The sequence below is a fragment of the Falco naumanni genome, chromosome 13 (assembly GCF_017639655.2).
Source record: "Falco naumanni isolate bFalNau1 chromosome 13, bFalNau1.pat, whole genome shotgun sequence".
In the NCBI taxonomy this organism is placed as follows: Eukaryota; Metazoa; Chordata; class Aves; order Falconiformes; family Falconidae; genus Falco; species Falco naumanni.
This window is the reverse complement of record NC_054066.1, coordinates 16,153,567-16,169,140: the sequence shown is the minus strand read 5'-3', so window position 1 is coordinate 16,169,140 and position 15,574 is coordinate 16,153,567. Positions and strand designations below refer to the sequence as shown.

The following is a 15,574-nucleotide window of genomic DNA, read 5'->3' as shown; positions in this document are numbered from 1 at the left end:
CTGTTCAGCAGCAGCTTCCAGCTGCGCTCCCCCACCCGCTGACAGGGTGGATCTGCGGGGGGGGGGGGGGGCGGGGGGGGGCGGGCCGAGCAACAGGGCCCAGCTGTGCCCAAGTAAAGCAGATTTCTGGGTTTCCACGGATACATTTTTTTTCCCCTCAATACCACAAGAATTACCTTGGTTTTCCATTGCAAAGCTTGTGTGAAGACTTCAGGTTTGAAGCGGGGGGGTGGGGTGCTGCAGCGAGCAGGCGCCACGCAGTGCAGCGCTGGCTTGACTGGTTCATGTCGACTGAAGCCAGAAAGGTGGCAAACCTGCTGCTGCTGCTGCTCCTTTACATTAACCGCCTTGCTCACCAGGCTTTGACACGCTGGTTTTAAACACGCTGCTCGGGTCAGCTTGGCTGCTAGCCCGCCCGGCTGTTTGCTAGCCCGCCCCGCCGGCAACAGCCCGGGAGGCGGCCGGAGCCGCTGGGCTGCGCTCACCCCCGGCTCGGAGGGCTCTCGCTGGGCACTGAAACAGTTAAAGCTGAAAAGCATTCGTTAAGTACACAGCACCTGCAACTTGTGCTCAGCACCTGTAGGTAACTGACCGACTCACAAAGAGGCGCAGATACAGGACGAGTAGCCCGGTTGTAAGCAAGAGCTGCGCTGCCTCTGCCCGGGAAGAGCCAGCACAGTGCGGCTCAGCGGGGGCTGCTCAGCATCCCTGTGCCAAAGGGAAGAGCACATCCCGAGGCAGACTGCGAGCCTTCCTCCCCGAGACCCCGGCCCGCACCACCCGGTGTCAACACGCCTGCGCCAGAGGGAGCAGATTTATGATAGTGAGCTCCTGGAACTAACTGTAATAACCCCGCCTTGTCTTGGGAATCGAATGGATATGCTTCTGTGTAATAAGTATCTGCTGACTTAACCCCTCCGTGTTAGGTCAGGTTAGCTCGGTAAGGTCGGGAGGAGCGATCCCCCTTGCCCGGCGCCGCGATGCACACGCCTGCTTTGCAACTCTCCCCGAGTTCCAGATCGGCCCCACACGCCGGCACAACCACCGGGGTCCTCTGGAGCCCTGAAGGAAACCCCGGGCCGCAGCCTCAGCAGCGCCCCCAGCAATGCCTTTGCCCTGCAGCGGCCACGGGCAGCGCCAGCCCGGCGCCACCCGCCGCGTTCAACGGGCCCGGCCCGGCCCCGGCCCCCGGCCGCGCCTGCGCCGCCCCCCCTCCTCCCCCCCCCAGCAGCAGGCACCGTCCCGACGGCCGCGCAGGGCTGCGGTGAGCGGGGCGCTGCGGGCGGGGGTTGTGCGGGTGGGCGAGGGCTCTGCCAGCGGGGTGCGGCCCCCTCCGGGGTGCCGGGTGCTGCAGGGGTTTGCTGAGCTCCCGGCGGCGGCGCTGGGTACCCCGGCACCCCCACCGCGGGGAGCTGCGACCCGCCGCCGGAGCTGGCCCGGCGCTAGCAGAGCCCCGGGGGAGCGCGGCGGGCGGGGACCGGCGGGGCGCGGCGGGCGGGGGCCGGCGGGGCGATATGGCGAGGGCCGGGCGGTGCCGCTGGCTGCCGGCCCCGGACGGCCTCGCCCGCAGCCCAGCGCTTTCGGTTCTTGCCCGCGGCGGCACCCCCGGCCCCGCAGCTGCAGCTGGTGCCGCTCCGCGACGCTGCCGTGCCTGGCCCTGACGGTGTCCCCTCTGCCACCCCCTGCGCGCCCCAGGCCTCCTGTGCCTTGCCCCGAGCCGGCCCAGCCAGGGGGACACGCGTCCTGACCGCGCGCTGCCGGGATGGCAACCGCCGGCTGCTGCGACCCCCAGCCCGGGGACCTGATCGAGATATTCCGGCCCGCGTACCAGCACTGGGTGCTCTACCTGGGGGACGGGTATGTCATCAGCGTGACGCCCATAGGTAAGGCTGGCGCAGCCCGGCGGGGCGCGGAGGGGGCTTTGGGGGGACCTGGGAGACGCTGGCTCCCCCCGTGGGCTGGTGGTGGACCCCAGTGTGTGTAGATGGCCTCTGCAGGAGCCAGCCAGAAACCCCGCTGAGGTCTTAGGGGAGCCAGCCTGCCCTGCCCGGCTCACCCCGGCCCTGCCCCCCCCCAGAGGAAGGGCCTTCAGCCACGCTCGCCAGTGCCAGGTCCGTGCTCAGCAGAAAGGCCCGGGTGAGGATGCAGCTTCTCAAGGACGTGGTGGGAAGCGACACCTACCGCATCAACAACAAGTACGACAGCACCCGCACCCCACTCCCGGTGAAGGTGATCATCAGGCGCGCAGAGAGCTACATCAACCAGGATGTGTCCTACGATGTGCTTAGCAGCAACTGCGAGCACTTCGTGACGCAGCTCCGCTACGGTGAGGGGGTCTCCGACCAGGTAAGTGACATGGGGTAAACCCCCATGCCTCACGGGGACCTCCTTGCTGCTCCATGAGAGGCTGTGAACCAGGGCACAGCCCGCAAACAGCACGGGGCCAGCAAAGCACCACCAGGTGTGGGTTCTAAACTGTCACCACCTCTGGCCTCACTGGAGACATAGGACCAGGAGGCTCGCTACGGTCTGTCTGCACCCTGGTAGCACCCTCGCGCTGAATGCCATAGCCTAAGGCTGAATGCCTGGCTGTCACCCCTCCTATTTATGGGCAGCTGTCTCATTCATTTAATTGCCTTGATTATCCCTGCCTGCTCTTCATTAGCATACCTGGCAGTAAAAAAACCTACCACCTCATCGTGTCTTACTTCCCCTTTACAGGTCAGACGAGCGGTTGGTACGGCTGGGGTTGTAACAGCTGTTCTCGGTGCCGTCTCCATGCTGGGCTTGGCCTGGAGCAGATCCAGAGAGAAACACTACTGACGGGCCAGCGGGGTGAGCTTGGAGCAGAGCAGGGAGCCACCCACGGGGAGTTTGTGGCTGCAGCTTCACTGAAACTTAGGAACAACTGTGCTGCGCTTGCCGAGAGCAGCACTGGCCTGTTTGCCATATCTGCTTTTATTTCATTGCCTCTGATTTTTGTGGTAGTTTGGGAGTGCTTGCAAGCAAATTCTTCATCCTCACACACCCAGTGCTCTGCTGAGGGCTTCCTGGACAGATCCTGCTTTTGTTGGCTGCATCCTGTAAATTACTTCCTATAAATAACCTATCTTTTCTTCTACTTTTGATTAAAAAACATTTTACATATATTTATATATATAAAAAAGCTTTGCTGAGACTTTATTGTGTGTGTTCCAGCTGATGGCCTGTGGCAGTGGATAAGCCCAGGTTCCCAGGCCTGCGACAGGGCAGGCAGGGCATGCACTGTGTCCCGGAGCCTGCGCAGGTGGTACCTAAACTGAGCTGCTTCTGCAAGGGCAGGAGGCACGAAGGAAGAGCAGGTCTTACAGGCTGTATCCCTCAGTGTCCTAAATAACTGCTGTGGCTTTGGCATGATGGTGTTAGCTCAGTTTTCTCTTGCCTGGAAGGCATCCCTTTTCCGACTCCTCTGACTCCCTTTGGGAGCTGCAGACCCCCAGAAAAAGCCCAGCCAGCTTTTTCTCTGGCAGCTGTTTGTTCTGCACTGAGGCCACCGCGCCACTGAAATTTCCCTCTTTGTCCCTGTAAGTGCATTCTACTCCTTGGGCTACCAAAGCACTGAGGTTTAAAGAAAGACCACCATGGATTGAAAGGGCAGCCAGGAGCCTTTGCTGCCTGGAGCTGGGGCCGTTGGCTTTTCAGTGACCAGAAGTTGAATTTAAGCAGTTTGTAGCCCCAGCACAAGACTAATCTTCCTCCAGCCAGCAGGAAGACAAAGCCAGGATCCCTGCAGTGGGCAACATTCCTGGAGAATGAGCTATTGCTACGCCTGTGTGCCCCATCTCCAAATCCACAGAGCCTCGCTATTTCCTTGTCACAAAGCTGACATGATCTTAGAAGAAAACTGTTTTGAAGAAATGTGGTTTATTATTCTTTGCCAGGAGTATCTATCTTACATGTTTGGAACCATGTTATTTGCAGACCACATGTAAGAAACTAAATCCTGTGTTGATTTTTGGCACAGTCAAATGCCTGGACTGTAAGAAGAGATGAGAGCACAAATAGCTGTCAGTAAGAGGCTTGCTAATTATGTACATAATGGGATCAGAAGCTTTTTTTAAACATCAGTTGATTCAGTGTTTGAAAGAACGAAGCCAAGACTTCTGGTCATATTTTGTAGTGCCCTCTTTTTGAGTTTAAAGTTCTTCTTTTTTTAATATGGGAAAACATATAAAATTGAGCCTGACAGTCCTTTTTTGCTTCCTTCAAATGTAATCAAAAGTGGTTTTGTGGCTAAACTAATTAGGTGGTTGAACAACTTGAAGAATAAAGAGGAAGCACAGAGGGCCTCAGCCTCTTGCACCTGTCCGGCAGCCGCGTGCTGGAACGCGTTCAACCCGCCGCTTCTTGGCGTGACCTAGTTAAAGCAAAAAGCCAAGGCTTAGCTCTGCTTTTCTGCTGTGTGACACCAAACATGAGCCAGGACCTGCAGTAGCAGAGCATGAACTGGGCTGGGGGGCAGGGCACAGGGGGATATGTGTGCAGCAGCTGTGCTGTCCTCTACCTTTGCAAGTTTAAGTGGGGCACATCCTCACCAGCCTTCCCAGCCTGGTCTTACAGCAACCTGTGAGCTTTAACCTTTCCTGTACTCAGAGCATTATGCCTGCAAGAACTGGCAAGGGAGACCTGGGTGAGCATAGCCTATGCACCCTCTCACATCTATAATTCACTCTGGGTGCAAGAAAACTGGAATTACTTCATCTGGGGAACTTCCCTGCAGCTCTTGGAAGCTGCAGCGTTTCACTGAGCACAGGGTATTGCAACTGTGCGCTTGCTGCTCTGTGTGGTCAGGATTAGGTCACTTATTATGGATTGCCTTCGCATCAAGCCTGATGGATGCAGTGACATGGTTTGACGGAGCAGTGACTGAAACACAGAGTGAGCATGACGTGGAGCAGCAGAAGCCATCACTTTGCTGTATTCAGTATTTTTGAAGCTTTGTAGATGTTGGCAAGACCTGAGACCTGCTGTTGCCATGGAATAGAGTCAAGGCTGTAATTTTACCAGCAGCTGAGAAATTAATCCTTGCCTGTGCTCCAGGGCACAGCCAGCACAGGCCCAGCCTGCCCCTGAATGGATGGGTTTGTGCAGGGATTTCAAACACCTGAATCTGGTGCACATCAAAGGACGAAAATCTGGGATGTTCAGTGCAAGCCAGGGAAGCTGGTAGCACTGCGCAGCCCCGGGCTTGGCTGCAGGATCTCACCTAGTCCTTGTCACTGTTTTCATAGGTGGGGTTAATGTAAGCTGCTTCCGTGCTTTTTGCTGCAAAGTCTTTTGTGTTTACAGGAGGCCAGCTGGGATCCTTCTGCAGCATCCTCTGCCATTTTCGGTACTGGCTATTTGACTGGTACCCAAACCAGGCTTTCAGCAGCAGCCAGAGGTGCTTGTTCTGCAAAATAACATCCTGCAGAGTGACAGTACAAGGTCAATGCTGTTGCCCTTCACTGGAAGGGAGGGCTGCTTGGGGACAAAATGCTATATGTACAACCCCCCTGAGCCCCATGGCACTGGGCGGCTGTGTGTGCACCCCTTCGGTATCACGGTTGCAAATGCCACCTTCCTCATCCACAGGAAGGCTCTGCTCACTTATATCAGGCAACACTGGTCTCTGTTTAGCTGAAGGGGATAATCAAGGCAAGATTCTCCTCCTGGGGCTGTGGGACAAGCAGGCACTGCTGCTCCTTGCAGGGGACAATACCCAGTGCTGGCTACAGCCAGCCTTGACCCACAAAACACTTTAGAGCTTAGTCATTACTGCAATATCCAACAGCACAAGCCAGCACAGTCTCTGGCCCGATCGACTGTAGGACAAGAGGGAAATGGCGGTTTCAAAATCACGGCCAAGTGCCTGACCCGTGCTGTGGTCTACTCCCCTGCAGGCTCCTCCTGGGCAGCTGCGCTTCAGCTCGCTCCCTCCCTAAAGGCTTAAGAGCTGTGGTCTAAATTATCTCGTGGGCTGCGTAAAAAGGATTTGATTGACACACATCAAGTCTTAAGGGGGGGGAAAAAAAAGCCTGAGGGCTTATCCTTCTGCAGGTGGGAGAGTGTGGCTGCAAATAGGGGTAGAAAGACCTGACCAGATGCTGCTCCTGTGCACCCCAGAGAACAAATGCACTCACCTCTGTAAAAAAAGATACACAAAAAGTGACCAAGAGCATCAGTAAGACGTAAACTCTCCAGACCACAGGAGTACAAAGAAACTGTTGGAAAAGACATGAACAGCAATTAGGTTTAAATGTCTTGCCAAGATTTGCATCTGTTCCTAATGATTTGAGAAGCTAACATTTTCCCAGTGGCAAGCACGAGGAGACAGTAATTCCTTGTCACTGAAGGTTTGATGCCATATTCCCCATAGCACAGAGCTGCCTTACTCAGATCAAGTGCCTGGGGTAGGATCTGGTGCCCAAATACTTATGGGGAGCGGCAGCTAATGCACAACGTGCGGCTCCTCTCCCTCTGCGCATGCTCACCCTAATGCCAGGCCTCCACCCAAATCCGCCCCGCGCAGGATGGCCAGGCATAAGCCACAGGGCTCGGCCATTCCTGATGTTGAGCAGCACAGCTGGAGGCAGCTGCCTGCCCTGTGCCCTGGCTGAGCACCAGGGAGGACCATGGCAGCCCGGCATGAGCTCATGGTGCTTTAGGAGGAGTGGGCAGCAACGATCCCCGCTGATCACTTCTCTGGCCAATGAGCCTCCTCCAACAGGCAAAACCACAGTCCTTCCTATTGTGCTTTTCTGTTAGGAAGAAAAGCTCAGCAAGCTATAAGCACTTTTTCTTCTCCTGGTTGCAGCCAGAGGAGGGGGGGTTACCTCATTAATCAAGCCTTTGTCAGAAGGATGTTAGAGAAGTTTGAAAGGGCTGCTCAATCAGAGCAGTAAATTAATTTCCAAGATGACCATAGCTGTAGCTTCTGCGTGCTTAGCTAAAGAGCCAGAAAAGTACACGGCATGAAAAGGAAACCCACGTTTTGTTTGTGCTTACCTGCATGGCACTGTACACAGCATCCATGTCGGCCAAGAAGAGGAAGAGGCAGGTTGCAAGTTGGAGGGTCAGAAGGGCTGAAAATACATCTAGAGAAAGAAGAACATTTGTGGCCCTGGGAAGGAAGGAGGTTGGAGACCAAAGTCTGCAAATATGCTGATGGCACACCCAAATGCTAATGATGTAAAACTGCCCTCGTGTAAAATGCCTTGCTTCCCCCCCCCAGAGAAGAGCTGTGGAATTCAAACTAGAGGAGCTACTCCCCAGCAGCCTGCTGCAAAGCTCACCACCTACACTATTTTTTCTTGCACAACTGATTTGGCATGTTCTGATTCTTACACAACCACAGAAAAGTGCCTCGAAAGGGCACTGCTGTGAGCTACACCAGCATCTCTTCCCAAAGGGCACTGCTATGAGCTACACCAGCATCTCTTCCCAAAGGGCACTGCTGTGAGCTACACCAGCATCTCTTCCCCTGCGCTTGCTCCTCCATGTGCTCATCTCTATGCCTGGGCTGCAGGCAGCAGAGGCAGCTGCTTGTTCTTGTGGGCTGCCCTCCCAGGGAGGGCCAGGCGCTTCTGTGGCTGACAGGGTGCAAAGGTGGGCTATACCTGTGCCTTTCACAGGACGGGTCTGCCTTTGCATCCTCTTCCAAAGGAGCAGGAGGACACAGAGCAAAGGAAAATGGCTCAGACGTCCGGAGGTGCCAAACTCCTGGCGATTACCAGGAGCTGAGCATTTTTAAACTATCTGGAAAGTTGGGTCAATAGCTCCCAATGGCCTCCTGGCAACCTTCTCACTGCCAGGGAGGAGAGGGGAGAGGGTTGAGCAAGGGCACTGCCCTTTGCTTCCTTCTAGGGACTGTCCTCAAAGAGGGGTAAAAGACAGAGAAGCATGTGGCACATTTCTCAGCTGACAGAGTCTTCTGTCCCACCTCAGGCTGGCTGCTTGCAGGGCAGCATCTTTTTGGCCTCACCTGTCTTCTGCAGGTGATCAGTGCTCTGCGAAATGAGTTTGGGACCTGCCTATTATCAAAATCCCTAATAAAATCAACTCTGCTAAGATCAAGTGAAGTCCTGCCCTTTCATCCATGAGCAAAAAGCTGCAATTGCAAAGGAGCTATCAGTCAACTGGTAGCCAGAAGGGCTAAAACATCTCTGCAAAACTCAAACAGAAAAAGGAAGGTTATTGTGAGAGGATTTTGGCAGTGATACTATCACAGGCTTTTCTCTCTCACGTCTGGGAATGGAAGGCAGGCAAGGTAAGACCGTGAATCTCAGAGGAACTGGTTTTGATGTGTGTATTTCGAAACAAATACATCTGATCCTCATATGCTCTCTGTGTTCACAATAATATGCAGTTCTGCACTAAATCCAGCCCATCACTTTCTGGAAAGCACCTATTTTCCAAAACCAAGACACAGTCTCCTTTCTCAGCTCTGCTGCCTCTTTATCTCAAGGAAGAAGCTAGCATAAGCAGTACTTACTGTGCTTTTTTGAAATGGAGAAGTAGGGGTTCACATAGACCAACAATTATTTTACATGCCAGGAACTGCTGTGGGTACAGAAAAACCCACAGCATCCTTTCCCTTGCAGGCTTTTCTGCCTGGGTTATTTTGAAGCAGCAACAGGAGCCTGCAAGAGGACGTGCTACACCAGGTCTACTCACAGTTGGTGTAGATGGGCTTCCGGAAGGGCTTTCCCTTGGAAAAGATGAAGGCCACAATGATGCAGTTGATAGAACACAGTGGCCACAGTGTAGTATCTTCGTAACTGAGGACAGTGCTCTGGGCACCACTGCTGGTACCATTTCCCCCTGGGCTGCTGGAGGACACGGTCTGGTTCCCTGGAGAGCAATGTCTGTAAGGTAACACCCAGCACATTGTTCCTGCTCTCTCCAGCAACAGTCAGCCGCAAGCAGCAATTCCCTCTTCTTTCCAACCCAGCCTACTGTAGCAACCAGGCATCACACACAGGAGTGAAAACCGTACATTAAAAAAATAACCACAACCACCCAACAAAACAAAACCAAAAAATTCAGCTTAATTTTCTGGTCTGCACCAAAATCTCGGCTCTCAGGTGGGCAGCGATAGCAGTGTTTGAGACACAGCTATGAGGCTGCATGCCCCAGCTGCCCGCACACCGCTCCGGCACACACACCCTGTGATGCATCCATGCAGTGGCAGGGGAATGGTCCTGGCTGAGCCCCAGCATCTGGGAGCATCCCCACTGAAACGCCTTGCTGGGTCTCCTGCCCTACTGGTTCATTTTTGTTTGATGATATGCTGGTCATTAATATGTGTTATATATTTATATAATACATAATATAATTTGGCTCTAGAATATGGAGAGACTTTTTACCCTTCAAAAACACAGAAACAAGAGGGCTTCTGGCCTCGCAACCATTTTTTAAGCCAAGTTGGATTTCAGAAAAGCCTGGCCCCAGGGCTGTTTATTTCGCGGACAAGCTGTGCAGCCAGACCCAGGGAGAAGGCAGCAGAGAGGAGTGGAGAGAGGCCACCCACCCGTCCTCACAGGCTCCCCACACCGCTGCCCCAGCACCACCTGACCATGCCAGGGATGGGTGCCCAGTGTGTTTCAGAGGCAGCATTTGAAAAACACACGTGGGTTAGCCCTTGGACTGGCCCTTCAGATTTCAGCGTGGCATCTGCAGCAACTTAATTTTGTCTTAGCAACACTCTACTAAGTATACACAGAGTTGGGGGAGCGGGGGAGGAACTGTCCCATTTGGGTCCTGCACCATGCCCAGGCTGCGGTGAGGCTGCAGTGTCCCCGCACAGCAGCAATGTCCCTGCATCTGGAGATCAGAGACAGAAGGAAGGACTTACCTCTGGCTGGCCAGCGCCACGTACCAGGGCTGCTGCTTCACCAGAAGGAAGCCACAGGTTTGCATGATTATGGTAAAGCACACATTGAGGATGATGGAGAGCAGCAACGGAGGGGAGATGAGCTGGCTAGGAGGGCGATAAGGTGCCAGTTTTGGATAGGCTTCAGTCAAGCTCACTGCAGAGAAACCAGAGGCATTCGCAGTCCGTGGCAGCCCAGCCTGCCAGCATCCATCCGTGTCTTCTGGGCAAGCAGAGCCACACACAGACACCCCCCTCCCCATCCACTCATCACAGGTGAAAGCTGCAAAGCCTGGCCCTGATAAGCAGGCAAGAAATGGCTTTGATCTCTGCTATTTTCTACCTGAACCTGCTTTGAATCCCCAACTCTGGAAACCACAGAGAAGAAGGGGAATAGCATCCCACCCATGGGGATCTCCATGGGAGTCCAAGAGCCACACTTGGTCTCACACCAGGAATACACAGGAGAGCCAGGAGCTGAAGTTACACTGTCTGAGCCCCACTAGCAGTCACCAGAGCAACTGCTTCTCTTCCAGTCAAGTCTCACACCCAAACCCTGTTGGTTACTTACAGAGCTCTGCCACTGTGTTTGCAAAGGACTATGAGCTGAAGCCCACGCTCTGGGCCCTAGGAGTTGGTCTATCATCAATGGTTGTGGTGTTACTGACAGCAGAGCTTGGCTTCTCCTTTTAATTTTTATCGGGAAATTCAGTCAACCGTTTACACTCAGACTCTCAAACAGACATAGCTGGCTTCCCTGAGCTGCTTACTTGTCAGGCAAACCAGAAGGGTAATGAACACATCTTGTATCAGGTACTGGTGATTCCCAAAGATTTGCAGTTGCTGGAACAAAAACAAAGGCAGTACTACCTGAGAACAGATGACAGCTTTGACAATAAACTGTACCGTGCAATGCTGTTTCAGAGCCATGGCATGCCAGAAGCAGCTGCCTCACAGCCCTGATGCAACCCCCTGAGGACTAGCAAGGCCAGCTTGCCAGCTGGGTCCCACTGAAGCCCTCACTGATTCGTAGCACTTGTGGGTGATCCAACATTTGAACGTGGCATTTGCATGTTTTTCTACCCTTCTTCCAGCAGATACCAGTGCCCCCTGCACCACTTCGCACAGGTCACGGACTCCCAGCCCACAATAACAGCAGTGACAGCCAGAGTTTCACTTTGTGCCTGGTTTGAAATGTCTTTGGGTAGTTGCTGCGGCCGATCTAGTGGCTGGGGAAGGTGTTCCCACACAGTGACCCACCAGCAGTCCCTGTCTCACCAAACCTCGGCTGCACCTTGCAGGTTCACAGCAGCTCGCTGTGTTTTTTGCTCTTCGCCTTCCGTGGGACTGTGCGCAGAAGGTGCCCATGAACTGAGGCAAGAGACGTGGCCCAGAGTAAATCCATACATTAATTTCCTTCACTGTTTCCCTTCTTTGTATTAAAATTTTAAAGGATTCATCACATGCTGGTGACACACAACAATAATTCTTCCTTAACTACCCTGCTTCAACTGCCTGAGACATTTATTTTTCAAGCTGCATTTCCAGCAGAGAGAGGCAGCTGCGCTCCCAAAGCCCTCATTTTACAGCAAGTCCTGCTCCGCCTCTGGGCCTCCATCCCCAGCTAGGCAGGACTCTCTCCCTCCTAACTCCCTTTCTTCATTTGAAAGGGGTGAAGCTCAATCACTGGGCTTTCCCCCCGATTCTGGGGTCCCTACAACCAATCTACCCACCGCTGGTAGTTGCCCAGCTTTTCACATCTTTGTTATTCCTTGAAGCCCTGTATGCCTTTCCCTGCCGAGCAACACCACGAAAGATAAAAGCTTACAGTGAGCACAGCGCATCAGTAAGAGATGGGCATGAAACACTTACCCAAAAGAGCAGAGCGGTACCAACAAACTGAATCAGGCCGTAAAGGGTCAGGTATTTAACCACAGCGAAGGAAGAAACCAAAGCAGCTCGACCTTCCCTGCTCGAAACACAAAACAGAGCTAAACCCCCCACTTATAACCACAGTATTGTGGTTTTAGCACTACAGATGGTTTCTGCTTTTAGGATCTGTGTTTAGGATCTCTAAGAATAGAAAACCATTCTAATTCCATAGACAAGTATTTTGGCCTTAAGATACTGCAGAGCCACTTAACCACCCTTCATCTGCGGTGGGTTTTTTCTTTGGTTTTATTCTGCAGCTACAATTTTAATACTTGGATTAAGTTGCTGTTGCTTTTTCATTACTAATTTGCTCAGTATTTCTGGGAATCAAGCACATTTCTACACAAACAGGTGTCTTTGCATACATTTGGTTAAATGGCATAATTACTGGCTGCTCCGTGACTATGTGCAGCACATGGAGATATATATATGTATTAAAGTAATGGCAAGCAAATCCATTCTGTGGTCACTGTTATACTTGCCCTTTCACGTGACGCTGCTGCTTTGCCTGTTCCAAAAATATCAGCCACCATAAGCAATACTCTCCCAAAACCACAAAAAAAACTCCCAGCACTTGAACTTGAGTATCAAAACCAATTCAAAACCCCTGCTCCGTTTTATATAGTTACTGAGGACCTAAGTCTGGTTTCTCAGCACCTTTGAGAGCAGCACATGCCCACTCGTCACCCTGCACGCTGAGCCCAGGCCAGGCAGCAGCACCCAGCAAACTCACCTGATCAGCTCTGGCACACACCGCACACTGGGGGTTCGGGAGGTGAAAGGTGAAGCCACAGATGCCTCCTGCTCTGACAGCGATATCCCTGCATGTGCCGCTTTCAAAGCCTGAAATCCATGGGAGTCAGAAGATGGAGAGAAATCCCTCCCACCCTGCACAACATGTTTACTGGTGCTTTACTCGAAGTTTTGCTTCGAGTAATCGAATTGCTTTGTAATCGATCTTCCTCTATTCTGTGGCCCAGCTGATCTCATTTTCCAGATATCTTCCCTTCCCTGGAGCTTAAATATTTCTTTAGTTCGTTTAATCCCATTATACCTACTTACAATCCTTTGAACCACCGTGTATGCTGTTTGCCACACTGGAGTTTGTGCATATCTCTTCTGTTAAACACTCTGCTAAACTATGTAAATTACCATTTTATCCTCTTTCTATTGCTTTCAATCCCCAGTTCATATTTCTTTTATTGTTCTCTTATGAAATCCCCGGCCTTGACACCTCTGGTTTAGTGCTCAGGTGTTGGCAATGGACAACTTTTACAAAGCAAGCTAATGCATTATTATCAAATTATATTATGATAACATCCTATATTATTATTGTATATAATTTACCAGATAGATTATAATATATAATAGATTTTGATAATAGGTAATATAATACTTGTTTTTATGGCTAAGACCCTCAAATATGCAATTGTATAAGAAATGTGTAAGAAAAAGTCTCTTGCTCCTGTTTCTGGGAGAAAAAACCCCAAACAGTAATCCTCTGTTATCGTGTGTGTTAGTATTTAAAAAAATGAGTGTAGATAGTATTTTACAGTGATGCAGTGACGGAGCACACCCACGGGCTAACTTGGGAAATGCTGGTGACAAGTGATGTCGGGCAGCCTCTCATCACAGCACTCCTTAGGCTGAAAGAGAGGAAATTTAACAAGAATGGGAGATGAGCTGCTACGTACCCCACAGTCATTGGTGCCATCACCACACATACCCACGTAGTAACTGGTGGATGAAAAAGAAGGAAAACACATAAGCCTTGCACGTAGCTGATCCCATGGTTGAGCACCCGCTGGCTTAGCCCCAGTGGGTAAATCAGGGCAGGGACTCATGCTGGCCCTGGAGAAAGCAGCGTCTGTTTCCAGAGGACAAGTTGCATATGGGGAGAGACTGGGGCAGAGTACCCAGAGAAAAATTAGGATTAAGGAAAGGAAAAGCTGCCATTTGATTCCAGACAGCATTTTCCCCTTGGTACCCGGGGCCACAGGAAGAGAGCAGGGCATGCACGTTTGCGGCAGCTCCTGCAGCTGCAGCTTGGCTTTTACTGGCATTTTCTCCTCGTCTGTCTTTGTAGATGCAAAGACACAGGAATTGCTGAAATAATGCAGCAGCTCCCAAGCCACCGCATGTGAGGTCGCTCTGAGAGGGCAGGAAACTTCATCCCCAGAGGAAGCACCTCATCACCAATAATTGTTTCCTTTTCAGAAAGGTGCCACATCTTGTTTATGCTCAGCAAGTAATATCCATAGCTAGCATGAGTCCTGTTTGGGGAAGGAAATATTTCCTAATGGGACCTGGAGGAGCATCCTTTGGGTCAAACTCCTCACTACGGCAGGTTGTTTTCAGCTTTGCTAAAGCCGCAGCCCGGACAGCCCCAGCAGCTGTGCAGGAGTTGCTGGGGTTGGGGGTTATTTGTATACGCAGGGCTCTGCCTCTGTAGTTTTCTCTCAGCCTCCTTTCTTTCTGCCTTCTACATTGCACTGGAAAGAAGCAGTGGCTACGTCTGAGCGAGGGGTGCAGGCTCTCCTGATGCACAGGGATCCCTGTAGGGCAACTGGGAAGAAGGTGGCCACAAAGGATGCAAGCAAGGGTCGTGTGGGGAGGAAGGGAGGTTTGGCAAGATGGGCCTGGGGCAGCACTAGCTGGGACAGTCACACTTCAAGAAAACATGTTATTGGTTTGGTTCAAAAAGGAAAAAAGAGAACCTTACTCAAGTTTCTGAAACTCTTCAATGAGGCTGGACTTCTGCCCAGGAGACATCCTAGCAAAGACAGTCGCATTCACCAATATCTGCAGGGAAGAGCAACAGGCTGCCTTGGGCAGGCATTTTTGCCTCCCTTGCTCGAGCGAGGTAGGATCAGGTCTCCCTGATGGGTGCCTGACATTTGTAAAATGCTCTAATCCTGTCTCCCAAACCCTGCCACGGTTTTACTACCCTTAGGGTTAGGGTTTCCTCTAACATCAGATTTATCTGCCCTGTCTTCTGCCTTGCCCTGTTCTGTAGGAGGTTCTGGGAAGCCAGCGACCACCACGCACTCCACAGTGCCCTTCGGAGCAGCCAGGCATCGTGTTTCCCAAGTGCAGAACAGATGGCTGATGACAGCAGCAATAACACTGCTCAGCCCGAGGTTTCTCCTTCCAGAAAATCTGGCCAGAGAGTATAAAATCTGAAAATCTGTCGCAGCAGCAGCTAATTTATGGACTGGGTGACAGGAGTTGAAGATTTCTGCTACTAGATGTGGGTATTTTGTGTTCCTGATGCTCCTGCCAAGCCATTGCTAGCTATAGTAGTGGCACATGGGAATGGGGTTGATGTTTTTAATTAAACTGAAATTGAGAAGGTGACCATGGAATAACTCCACTGCGCAGCTGCGCGCAGCGCTGCAGCCACCCCTGTCGTTTGAGGCCTTAGAAGATGCTGAACGCAAGCTGTTTGGGTTAAACCTCAGGCACAGTGGGAGGGTGCCCAGAGTTGTCAGAATCTGAAGTGACAACATTACTGCTACCGACAGAAAAACACCTTTCTCCAGCTGGAACACCACTGCCACTTAATAAAACGGGGAGGGCAAGTAAGAGCTTTGTTTCCTCAGAACTTACTTTTGGCAGCAAGCTGTAGAAGTGCTTTGTAATAACCTGATAGGACTTTCCATTCATTGCAAAATGGTAGTTGCAGGTTTCTCCTTCCAAGGTGATCCTTTCCTCTGTATTAGCACATATGTCCTAGAAAAAAGACAGCAT

At 52.0% G+C, this 15,574-nt stretch overlaps 2 protein-coding genes across 5 annotated transcripts in view; one reads left to right on the top strand and one right to left on the bottom strand.

Moving 5' to 3' along the window:
- The first annotated feature begins 1,149 nt into the window (after positions 1-1,149).
- On the top strand, positions 1,150-3,147 carry PLAAT1 (phospholipase A and acyltransferase 1). Of its 2 annotated transcripts, none has more exons than XM_040613125.1 (4): positions 1,150-1,264; positions 1,696-1,883; positions 2,078-2,346; positions 2,722-3,147. In XM_040613125.1, the coding sequence occupies exons 2-4, from the start codon at positions 1,763-1,765 to the stop codon at positions 2,821-2,823; spliced, it is 492 nt and encodes a 163-aa protein (XP_040469059.1). In that variant the 5' UTR covers positions 1,150-1,264; positions 1,696-1,762; the 3' UTR covers positions 2,824-3,147. The 2 variants fall into 2 exon arrangements, with proteins under 2 accessions (XP_040469059.1, XP_040469060.1); XM_040613126.1 differs by having other exon boundaries at positions 1,237-1,253; positions 1,695-1,883.
- Positions 3,148-4,146: 999 nt separating this feature from the next.
- Positions 4,147-15,574, bottom strand: part of ATP13A5 (ATPase 13A5) — a 35,580-nt gene continuing 24,152 nt past the window's right edge. For 2 of the 3 annotated variants that reach the window (XM_040613122.1, XM_040613123.1), the window contains 11 exons: positions 15,434-15,556; positions 14,547-14,626; positions 13,519-13,561; positions 12,558-12,667; positions 11,765-11,861; positions 10,663-10,735; positions 9,875-10,049; positions 8,695-8,885; positions 7,027-7,115; positions 6,162-6,242; positions 4,147-5,446 (listed from right to left, as the gene is read on the bottom strand). In XM_040613122.1, the coding sequence (XP_040469056.1) occupies positions 5,246-5,446; positions 6,162-6,242; positions 7,027-7,115; positions 8,695-8,885; positions 9,875-10,049; positions 10,663-10,735; positions 11,765-11,861; positions 12,558-12,667; positions 13,519-13,561; positions 14,547-14,626; positions 15,434-15,556 (1,263 nt within the window). In that variant the 3' untranslated portion in view covers positions 4,147-5,245. The remainder of the gene's footprint in view (positions 5,447-6,161; positions 6,243-7,026; positions 7,116-8,694; positions 8,886-9,874; positions 10,050-10,662; positions 10,736-11,764; positions 11,862-12,557; positions 12,668-13,518; positions 13,562-14,546; positions 14,627-15,433; positions 15,557-15,574) is intronic. The other variant, XM_040613124.1, reaches the window with a different exon arrangement.

What these genes read in the sequence shown, in the direction of transcription:
- PLAAT1 (XM_040613125.1), top strand. Translation starts at nt 1,763, where the DNA reads ATGGCAACCGCCGGCTGCTGCGACCCCCAGCCCGGGGACCTGATCGAG. An exon ending in CATCAGCGTGACGCCCATAG is followed by an intron (nt 1,884 to 2,077) that starts GTAAGGCTGGCG and finishes GCCCCCCCCCAG; the next exon opens with AGGAAGGGCCTTCAGCCACG. An exon ending in GTGAGGGGGTCTCCGACCAG is followed by an intron (nt 2,347 to 2,721) that starts GTAAGTGACATG and finishes TCCCCTTTACAG; the next exon opens with GTCAGACGAGCGGTTGGTAC.